The sequence below is a fragment of the Ipomoea nil genome, unplaced genomic scaffold (genome assembly GCF_001879475.1).
Source record: "Ipomoea nil cultivar Tokyo-kokei standard unplaced genomic scaffold, Asagao_1.1 scaffold0688, whole genome shotgun sequence".
NCBI lineage: Eukaryota > Viridiplantae > Streptophyta > Magnoliopsida > Solanales > Convolvulaceae > Ipomoea > Ipomoea nil.
Window position 1 is genome coordinate 2,815,746 of NW_017617116.1, and position 11,631 is coordinate 2,827,376.

Sequence of the window (11,631 nt, forward strand, 5' to 3'; positions counted from 1 at the left end):
TTGAGAATGTTAGCTAGGACTTAAATTAGTTTGTTGGTTGGGTTTAATTTGAATATTTGATGCAGCTATATAGTGTAGCAGGGGCAGATGCAACTGAAGAGATAAAATGCACAGCCCAAATCACAAACTGGCTCCCTGAAGGACTACACAATTTCCTTAACTCTGTAGACTTTGTCTAGACGTTGTGTTTGACCGGCTTGTGTACCTTAACTCTGTAGACTTTGTTGAATGCTTTAGTTTCTCGCATGTGCATCTTTTGATGTGGCATAATGCCCCCATATAGATATGCTTCCGCTTTTGTTTAATGGCTTATTAGATTGCTTTTCTTTTGCAATTAAGTTTTGAAAATATGGTAAAATCGGGGGTGTTACATTGTCAATGTGTATTTTTTTTTAAATAAAAAAAAGTGAAATTGGAGTGATATGTAAATAATTACTGTTGTACATTTTTGCACGACAAAATTGAATGACTAAAACAACTGGATTAGGGTTGTCATAGTTGACATGCTATAATAGTTGATCAACATATTGCTCCCAAAATGTGCAAGGTAAACGTCTCTCTCTGAAAAGAGAAATAAAAAAGATTGTTATAAGACGTACACACATTAGGAAACACATAAAATCCATGATTAAGTGTAAAGTTGATTAATGTAACATGACTTACTCATAATCCTGAAGAACAAAGTGGATGAACTTGATCTCCCGTCCATTAATTATGATTGTACGTAAAGATTCAATCGAGACAGCAGAACCATCCAAATCTATAGAGATTTATCATTATAACAATAACAACTATATATATATATATATATATATATATATATATATATATATATATATATATATATATATATATATATATATATATATATAGTAAACGAAATGAGGACCGTAAATAAGTATTATCAAATAATTCGAAAGCATTAATTTGGTTAGGACCAAGTTGATCGAAAGCTTTCAACATGTATGTCATTATTATTACTATAATAATTACTATAATAATAATAATAATAATAATAATAATAATAGTAACCAATATTATATTCTTCTTTTACTCAATATGTTAAATTATATGAATTACATAAATTTATTTATAAATTGACTAATTCGTTATTATAGTATAGTATTATAGTATTTATTATTATTATTATTATTATTATTATTATTATTATTATTATTATTATTATTATTATATAGAGATTACTATTTACTATAATTTACTATAATAATAATAATAATAATAATAATAATAACTAATATTATATTCTTCTTTTATTCAACATGTTAAATTACATGAATCTATTTATAAATTAATATGAATACAATAAATGTTTTCACATTTGTAGGGGAAATTGTTGGGAATAATAATAATAATAATAGTAATTAATATTATATTCTTCTTTCACTCAACATGTTAAATTACATGAATTACATGAATCTATTTATAAATTAATATGAATACAATAAATATTTTCTCATTTGGAGAGAAAATTTTTGGGACAATTATTTTGCTTTAATAACCATTCTAATCATAAACGTAAAGGAAAAAAAAATATTGCATTACACTAATTCGGTGAATCCTTTTGGTAATCTACCCTACTTACATTTGTACATTTTTTTTTTTAATAATATTGTTCATTTTCAAGATCTATATAAGAGTAATATCTTGTGAAAAGAAAAATATAATCCTTCATCTCAAAAAAGAAATTGTTGTTGCAACATACACCAAAGATCATGAAGAACAGCAATATGTTTGTGATTTTTTCCCTGACGATTTTTTTGACTCTACTAAGCCCTTCTCTAGGTATTTTTTTTCTTCAAATTTTAATATAATGTATATTAATTAATAAAATATAATACCTTATTTTTGATTTTTTGATAACTTTTTTTCACCTCCTTTTATAATTTTTTATTTTATGTTAAGGTCAAGTGAAGTTTTGCCCAGGAAGTTTTACCGCAGATGGTGTATGTGGGAGCATTAGTTGTGGAAATTTGGCATTATTTCATTGGCCAGCAAGCTCTATGCCTCATAGTTGTGTATGTGCTGATGCTGGGGCAGGCAAAAGCCTTTGTACTTGTCAAATCGTTTGTTAGAATGACTATCATTTTAATGTAATAAACGGTTTTTAGAATGGTTATTATTTTAATGCAGTCTTTTATTTTGTTTTCCTTTTATAATAATGACTAGAATGACTATCAATTTAACCCAATAGGATAGCTCAAATGGCAAATGAGCTATCTTTGTGGGGAAGAATTTTGGCCAGGATAACCCTGGTTCGATTCTCACATTGGGCCAGCTTCTGTGGTTCGATTCTCTTTGGGCCAGCTTCTAAACCGTCCTGACTACATTTTGATTTACACCAAAAAAAAGAATGACTATCAATTTAATACATTATTATTTTTTCCTTTTACATTAAATGATCCTTATTTAACTATGGAATCCTTTATGTACTTTCATCTCTTCTATGTTCTGGCACTCATAATTGGACCGGTGTTGTGACAACCCAAAATTTATTTTATAAATCAATTTTTAAGAAAATTCAAAATAACAAATTTTCACTCCATAAAAATTTTTGCGATGAAAAAAGTGTTGAATAAATTATTTTGAGCCACGATAAATTAGATTCGACATCAAGATTGGATTTAAATTCCAATAGCCTAATTTTTTGAGTACATTGGTGGTTGGAAAAACGCTGATTTCCAGGTGTGGTATGATATTTGATTCTAACTTTAATATATTGCATACAGTACTCAATATATATATACCCATAAATTCATACCACACCTGGAAATCAGCGTTTTATATATATATATATATATATATATATATATATATATATATATATATATATATATATATATATATGGAAAATTCTATTCACACCCCCTTTTTTACTATTTGCACCACCTACATAATAGGTAGTGCTAACTACAAAATGCTATTTACACCACATTATTTAATGTGGTCAAAAGAGTAATATTTATTTTATATTTTTTACAATTAAATTATTAATAAAAAAATTTAAAAAATTTAAAAAAAAAACTTAGCGTCACCTTCTCCGGTGAGAAGGTCGTCCCTGCCTTCTCACCGGAGAAGGTGACTGAGGAGTTTTTTTTTTTTTTTAATGAATTAAATTTTGAATTAATTAATATTTAAATCTAATAAATGTGGTTTGAATAAGGGGGTGTAAATAGTATTTTGATCACCCATTAGGCTATTTGCACCACCTATGTATTTATTATAATTTTTCACTTTTTTAGATTTTCAATGTACTTTATATCCCATTTTAGTCAAACGGGGGTGCAAATAGCAACACCTATATATATATATATATATATATATATATATATATATATATATTGCGTATATTAAACATGCAACTGAAATGAAAGCATTCCCCAAATATTTATTGGTTTGACCTTTTTTCCTTTATTACACATTTATACGAAGTATTATTTATTTTCCACCATTCTTTTCCCCACTTCCAACAACTTTCAACTTTGCTTTCCTTCCAGAAGAATTGGTCTCTTTACGACAAAAGATCTTTTCCTTTCCTCATTAACGTTGTTGTACTAGTAGGGCAAATTATGCCCTGGAAACGTGTTCACCGAGAATGGTGAACATAAGGCCAAACGACGTTGTTTTTAGGCAAAAATAAAAATAAAAATAAGAATTCGCGGATGTGGAATTAACGGCGCGCGTTGATTAAATTATGAATTTTCTGTTATGAGATTATGAATTTTCATAAAATTCATAATCGCATAACAGAAAATTCATAATCGCATAACAGAAAATTCATAATTTCGTAACAGAAAATTCATAATCTCATAACTGAAAATTCATAATCTTGTAACAGAAAATTCATAATCTCATGGTTCCAAAGTGAATGTGTAGGCATGGTTCCAAAGTGAATGTGCATGCATGGATTCATAATTTATGAATGTCCGTGATTTCGGACGGGAATGTGTATGCACGGTTCCAAAGTGAATGTGCAGGCATGAATTCATAATTTATCATTGTTCACCTCAAATTAAAGTGAAACCGCAAAATGTGAAAATGAAGAAGAAAAGTCACGCAATTAATTAAAAAAAAAAAAAAAGATAACAGTGTACTAACACCGTTGGAACCGTGTTCACCATGAATGGTGAACACGGTTCCATGGCATAACGCTCCGTAGTAGTAGTTCGCGGGCCCGTTCCAGGCTGTGGGCCTTGACAGGTCATCACTTGATGCAGCCCTAATGTTCACGTTTGACCATGTCCCATCTTTGGAAATTGACTGAAATGATTAAAGAATAAGTGGAACAAATAAAAATGAGTAAATTTTTAAATTTGGACAAAAGAATGAAAAACATGTTTGAGATTTGTGTTTGTTGAATTTCAGCGAAAAAATAATAATAATAAAGTTAAGCGTCACTTTCATTTTTTATTAGAGGAGTAAAGATTTTTTATTAGAGTAAAGATGGTAGCACACTTGTAACAAAGTTGACAACACAACTTATAGCCAAGAAAGAAACTTGGTAGCAAGGTTTGAAGCACAGAAGTAAAATTGTGCAGCACACCAAGTCTCAAATGAGTTTTTCTTTCTTTTGTCTAAATTTTAAAAGTTATCCATTTTTATTTCTTATATTTCTTTAACCATTTCAGTCAATTTCTGATCTTCTGATTTCATCCACTTTAAATTCTTTTCTTTATTTTTTTTAATAGCTCAATAATCACATATTTAATCTTTTTAATTTTTTATAACCTAAAATTTTCACATTCGTTGAGTTATATTCTGTATCCATGAACCTGTCATCTAAGTTGGTGAGGAGGTAAATTGAATTAATAAAGTGTACACTTTTATACACAAAGAGTCTAATATAATCCAAATTCAAACTTTCAATGTTCACGATAAAACTTGTGTCTGTACAAATATGTCTGCTGAGTTGTGTAGAGTTTGTATCCGTAGGATTGTTTTTGGGTCAGTTAGTCAGTATATATTTGCTTGATTGTTGTCTTTACAAAGAAATAATACAACAAATTCTTCTAAATCTTTCTTAACACCTACTATACCACTAAAAACAAATCTTAAGTGAGATATCTCATCTACTATACCAACTTAAAACTATCTTTATATTGCATTGGATAAATTTCGCTTCTATGCAATAGTACCTTTTGTGATAGATTTGACATTCTAGTATGATTTTTTTTTTTTGAAAACCAATCAGATGAATTGTATTAATGAATCAAAGCAGTAATAGTGTCAGGAGGGATAGACTCCCAATACATAGACTGATCCTGAATAAAAGCTAAAGAAGCTAGAATACAAGCATGTAAATTAATCTGCCTAGAGATATAATTTAACGAACAATGATTAAATAAAGACATAGAAGTTCTGCATTGGTCCACTATGACCCCTACATAGGACAAGATAGTTGTTGTTTCCTGGTGTAAAACACTTCATAGCACCGAGCAATCTGTGAGAAGACTGAACGTTGTGACGTTCCTTTCCAGTAGCCAAGATAGCGCCTCTTTAAAAGCCATAGCCTCCGCCATAAGTGGTGAGAAACAGGCCGGTAGCTTGCCATTTTTTGCTGCCACGAACGAGCCCTCCGAAGAGAGTAGCACAATGCCGTACGTGCAGTGACATCCCCGGTGTCTTGCCAGAAACTGGCGTCCACGTAGCACCGTGGGCCTTCATGCACTTTGCTCGCTGGCGTGGGTTGTGTGGGGCGGTGATGCACCTGCCGGAACGACTGCATGGCGTTGGCAGCCCTCCTCCAAACATCGTCGGGCCATGGGAGAGCTCCCTTCCACACGGCTGAATTTCGGCTGCTCCATATGTTGTACAACACGGCCACCATATGAGTCCACATTGTTCCTCCGTCAAGACTGTCAAAGAACCCATTAGCCATGTTGAAAAGGAAGTGGTAACAATATTTGTGATAGTTAATTGTGTAACATTCCAAACAAGTCTAGAATATTCACAATTGAAGCATGTGCTCCATCTCAACTAAAAGCCTAAGCTGATAGTTGGATTGCACATTAATGGTTATATGCTCACATGCCCCCTCACGTGTGACGAAAGTTCGGGCTCGGATACCAAATTGAAGCATGTGCTCCATCCCAACTAAAAGCCTAAGCTGATAGTTGGATTACACATTAATGGTTATATGCTCAACATTCACAAAACACTAAAGCATGCATAACATCTTCATGATCCAAACCACACATTTGGCATGTAGGACTCACTTCAATTCCACCCTCCTCTTTATAATCAAATTGGTAGTAGTGGGAGAATATCACAAATTGCTCTCCATAGAAATGTCTTCCACTTGAGAGAGACCTTTAGTTTTCATAGTGTAGCCCATTTATCAAAAGCACCCGGGGCACACACGTAATCCCCGACTATTTTTCTAGTAGGCATTCTTTACTGAATAAATCAATTGTTATGTTTAGTATTAATATATTAAAAGTATTATTAAACCTAAAAAAAAAAGTTAAATTTAAAAATTATAAAAATGTAAAAAATAAGCAAAGAACACAAAATTAATTTGATTAATGAATAGTAAATTGACTATTTAAAATGAAACAAGAGACTATTTTTAAGACTAATCTAACAAAATTCTGATACGCACCAATGAAAATAAGTAGATCTAAAATTAAGTTAAAATATACCTTTGTTCCCATTATTATTCTTGTCAACTCAAATATTTGAATTTGATTATTATTATTATATAAGTAGAATTATTCTTATAGCATAAGCAATGCATGGGCTCCACTAAGCTAAGGGTGAAGGTTGCCATCCATCGTTCCACTTTGTGCAAATTAAACGATCTTTCAGGGAATCCATATATTGACAGCAATTATAGCTTTAATTTTGCAGACGCCTATATTAGCCTCAGCTCCTCCCATTACTGCTCTCACCCATTAACCATTATATTTCACACACTTCATATCCCTCTCTTCTGCGATCCCCCAACGAAACACCTCTCATTTCTTCCACCAAAAAACCCACAATTAAGCATCCAGCGTATATGGCTTCTTCAGTCAATCTTTCTTTCATTTCGTTCTTCACTTGTTCTCTCCTCATCCATGTTACTCTTGGTACGTGTTAGATTTTCTCTTTTTCCACTTTTGATTCCACGATTATGATACCATTTTCACATTTGGCATTTGATTATTAATTTTTTCACATTTTGTCGTATGACATTTACGTTGTGTGCATTGAGCTGATGACATTTAATTTCTGTGATTGGATTAATTCGTGTTTGTTGTGTGGAGGAATGGGCTTTTCACCTGTTGCGATTACTGATTTTTTTTTTTTTTTTTTGTTTGGTTTACATTGATCTGTTTGGTTAGGAGAAATAATGAAGAAATTTGTTTAAGGCTTAAATTAGAGGTTTGTTAAAGTGTTGGGTTTGAGTTTTAGAATGGCGTGGTTAAGAGGTGGGTGTGGTGTTGCAAGGCTTGCTGTTAGGAGGGCTCTATCCCAAGGTGGATCATATGGTGTGAGACCTCATTTGCTGCCATTGCAGCATCGAGATCTTCATTCGAGTGGTGATAGGCAGAAGGCTCAATCTTCTTCTGTCCCGAGGTCTGTACCGTTATCTAAGTTGTCAGATAGCTTCTTAGATGGGACGAGCAGTGTGTACCTTGAGGAGCTTCAAAGAGCCTGGGAGCAAGATCCAAATAGCGTCGATGAGTCCTGGGACAACTTCTTCAGGAACTTTGTTGGTCAGGCTTGTGCATCCGCAGGGGTTTCTGGGCAAACGATTCAAGAAAGTATGCGGTTGTTGTTGCTTGCAAGAGCTTACCAGGTTAATGGTCACATGAATGCCAAATTGGACCCGTTGAATTTGGAGGAGCGGCAAATACCAGATGATCTTGACCTTGCTTCTTATGGATTCACCGAAGCTGATCTTGATCGAGAATTCTTCCTCGGTGTTTGGATGATGTCTGGTTTCTTGTCCGAGAATCGGCCGGTGCAAACCTTGAGGGCAATAGTGACACGCCTCGAGCAGGCTTATTGTGGGAATATTGGGTATGAGTACATGCATATTCCCGACCGGGAGAAATGTAATTGGCTGAGGGAACGGATTGAAACCCAGACGAAACCAGAATATAGCCGGGAACGACGTGAGGTTATTCTTGATAGGTTGATATGGAGTTCTCAGTTTGAGAACTTCTTGGCTACCAAATGGACAGCCGCCAAGAGGTTCGGCCTAGAAGGGTGTGAGACATTGATTCCTGGAATGAAAGAGATGTTTGATCGAGCTGCGGATCTAGGGGTAGAGAGCATAGTGATTGGGATGTCACATAGAGGACGATTGAATGTTCTGGGCAACGTTGTCCGGAAGCCACTTAGGCAAATCTTTAGCGAATTCAGTGGAGGGACAAAGCCTGTTGATGAATCTGGCTATGTCGGAACGGGTGACGTCAAGTATCACTTAGGAACATCCTACGACCGCCCAACGCGGGGCGGGAAGAGGATTCATTTGTCCTTAGTTGCAAACCCTAGCCACTTGGAAGCTGTGGATCCCGTCGTGATTGGAAAAACTCGAGCAAAACAATACTATACTAACGACACCGACAGGACAAAGAACATGGGCATTTTAATTCACGGCGACGGGAGCTTTGCAGGGCAAGGTGTTGTTTATGAGACATTGCATCTTAGTGCTCTTCCGAATTACACATCCGGGGGGACGATACACATTGTAGTGAATAATCAAGTGGCGTTCACTACTGATCCGAGGTCGGGGAGATCCTCTCAGTACTGTACTGATGTAGCCAAAGCTTTGAATGCCCCCATTTTTCATGTCAATGGTGATGATGTTGAGGCTGTAACTCGTGTTTGTGAACTCGCTGCCGAGTGGCGCCAGGGGTTCCACTCGGATGTTGTGGTTGATATCGTGTGCTATCGTCGATTTGGACATAATGAAATTGATGAACCATCTTTTACCCAGCCCAAAATGTACACGGTATGGTTAGTTCCTTAATAACTATGAAGATATAGAACTCCCGGTTGGTTTGGTTTTGTGTGTCCTAATCTTAGCTTTCTTATAGGTTATCAGGAGTCATCCTTCGGCACAAGAGATCTATCAAAAGAAGCTTCTTGATTGTGGGGATGTGACAAAAGAAGACATTGACAAGATACATAATAAGATCAATTCAATTCTCAACGAGGAATTTATAGCTAGCAAAGACCATGCTACTAAAAAACGAGACTGGCTTTCAGCTTTTTGGTTCGGTTTCAAGTCCCCCGAACAGCTTTCGCGTGTAAGGAATACCGGGTAAGATTAGCTTGTGCTTGTCAAATAGTTGTTGATCAACCAGTTTTTAATAATTCAAGATTCGAGGCTCATTTTAGATGCATGCTTGTTTGCAGTGTGAAACCAGAGATCTTGAAGGATGTTGGAAAAGCAATCACCAGCTTTCCAGAAAACTTTAAGCCTCACAGGGCGGTGAAAAGGATATTTGCTGAGCGCCAAAAGATGATTGAAACGGGGGAGGGGGTTGATTGGGCACTAGGGGAAGCACTAGCGTTTGCAACATTACTTGTGGAAGGAAATCATGTGAGGTTGAGCGGTCAGGATGTTGAGCGAGGCACATTTAGTCACAGGCATTCTGTTCTTCACGACCAGGAGACGGGTGAAAAATACTGCCCTCTCGATCACGTTCTGATGAACCAAAACGAGGAGATGTTCACAGTAAGCAACAGCTCTCTGTCTGAATTTGGTGTACTGGGATTTGAATTGGGTTATTCCATGGAAAATCCAAATTCTTTGGTGCTTTGGGAAGCCCAATTCGGAGACTTCGCAAATGGAGCTGAAGTTATCTTCGACCAATTCTTGAGCAGTGGGGAGGCCAAGTGGTTGCGGCAGACAGGATTAGTTGTGCTTTTACCTCACGGCTATGATGGCCAAGGCCCCGAGCATTCAAGTGCCCGTCTCGAACGCTTTCTCCAGGTATATATATATTAATATGTTTATATATCCTGAAATCATCAATCTTTATGAATAAAAATGTACTAATGGCAGATGAGTGATGATAATCCGTATGTTATCCCCGAGATGGAACCAACCTTACGGAAACAGATTCAGGAGTGCAATTGGCAGGTGGTGAATGTAACAACTCCTGCCAATTATTTCCATGTACTGCGACGACAGATCCATAGGGATTTCCGTAAACCACTTATTGTGATGTCTCCAAAGAACTTGCTTCGTCACAAGGACTGCAAGTCAAATCTGTCCGAGTTTGATGATGTTGAAGGCCACCCAGGCTTTGATAAACAGGGTACCAGATTTAAGAGACTCATCAAAGATAAGAATGATCATTCAGAGCTCGAGCAGGGTATTAGACGCCTAATTCTTTGCTCAGGAAAGGTGTGTCAATCAACTATGCATGTTTGGTTCTATTTCCCTTTTGCATCTTAGTTATTTTCTTGTTCTTGAATTGGGTGCTTACAGGTTTATTATGACCTGGAGGAGGAAAGAGAGAAAGTTGAAGGGAAAGATGTTGCGATTTGCAGGGTGGAACAGCTCTCCCCTTTCCCATATGACCTCATTCAACGTGAATTAAAGCGATATCCAAGTATGTTCCTCTCTCCATTTATATCAGCTTGCAACCGTGCAATCCAATTATAAGCTTAGACTTTTAGTTGAAATAGAACACATGCTTCAATTTGGTATCAAAGAGTTAGACCAAAGGTCATGGGTTCGAAATCACAATCTTGAAATCTCCGATTTCAGATGCTGAGGTCGTTTGGTGCCAGGAAGAGGCTATGAACATGGGGGCATACCATTTCATCGCCCCGCGGCTGTGTACATCCATGAAAGCACAGGGGCGAGGCAGCATGGATGACATCAAGTACGTCGGCCGTGCTCCCTCGGCCGCCACCGCCACCGGCTTCCACCAGGTTCATGTCAAAGAGCAGACGGACCTCGTCCACAAAGCATTGCAGACAGATCCAATCAACTATCCATTCTCAACTCTCCAGTAATATAAGTTGGATCAAATATTTTTTTCAGAATCAAGCCTTCAATCATTCATCTCTGTAGTCACTAGTGATGCTTGCTTGCATCTGCAAAATTTTGTCATGCTGATTTTTTTTGTTTTTGTTGTTTTTTTTTTTGGATAATAATTAGGTTTTGTTGTTGTGTTCGTACTGCTAATGATTGATGCATGCAAGTTGACAAATAAAGTTTTGTAGTTTTAGTTTTGTAACTTTACTGCTCATAAGCTTTTAAAGGTGAGCGTTTTTGCGTTTCGATTTCCTCTAAAGAAACTTATGAAATCTACGCAAAAACATTTTGAGATTGTTTCCTTAATATTTATGTAAGAATATGTATATTTGTATATTTCTCTTGCCATGCGTTTTCTTGTTCTTATAAGTAGGGCGATGATTTTGATCGACATACGAGTATTTGGGCTCTATGATTTAGCCTTTCCCTATACATATATACAAATATGTTTGTATGTTTTTTTTTAGTTTTGGGTATTTTTCTGTTTGATTTTCACGTTAAGTGCTAACTTGTTCATATATAAGTACAATGATAATTTTGATCTAATCATCCTTGTTTGAGCTTTAATTTATAAGTCAATCTTGGAGGGTGGAGTTTCATAACGGAATTTAAGGAAATTATTATTC

General features: G+C 35.5%; 1 protein-coding gene and 1 long non-coding RNA gene across 2 annotated transcripts; both read left to right on the plus strand.

The window, feature by feature from the left end:
• Nucleotides 1–1,702: 1,702 nt before the first annotated feature.
• On the plus strand, nucleotides 1,703–2,146 carry LOC109176253. The gene is made up of 2 exons (XR_002053358.1): nucleotides 1,703–1,803; nucleotides 1,924–2,146. It is a non-coding gene; the product is annotated as an uncharacterized LOC109176253 (long non-coding RNA).
• A 4,833-nt stretch (nucleotides 2,147–6,979) lies between these two features.
• Nucleotides 6,980–11,097, plus strand: LOC109176250 (2-oxoglutarate dehydrogenase, mitochondrial-like). The gene is made up of 7 exons (XM_019325710.1): nucleotides 6,980–7,088; nucleotides 7,344–8,962; nucleotides 9,048–9,274; nucleotides 9,370–9,949; nucleotides 10,022–10,366; nucleotides 10,451–10,574; nucleotides 10,733–11,097. Exons 2-7 carry the CDS (start codon nucleotides 7,415–7,417, stop codon nucleotides 10,981–10,983), a joined length of 3,075 nt encoding a protein of 1,024 aa, XP_019181255.1. The 5' UTR covers nucleotides 6,980–7,088; nucleotides 7,344–7,414; the 3' UTR covers nucleotides 10,984–11,097.
• Nucleotides 11,098–11,631: the final 534 nt, after the last annotated feature.

What these genes read in the sequence shown, in the direction of transcription:
- LOC109176250 (XM_019325710.1), top strand. Translation starts at nt 7,415, where the DNA reads ATGGCGTGGTTAAGAGGTGGGTGTGGTGTTGCAAGGCTTGCTGTTAGG. An exon ending in TAATTCTTTGCTCAGGAAAG is followed by an intron (nt 10,367 to 10,450) that starts GTGTGTCAATCA and finishes GGGTGCTTACAG; the next exon opens with GTTTATTATGACCTGGAGGA. An exon ending in TGAATTAAAGCGATATCCAA is followed by an intron (nt 10,575 to 10,732) that starts GTATGTTCCTCT and finishes CTCCGATTTCAG; the next exon opens with ATGCTGAGGTCGTTTGGTGC.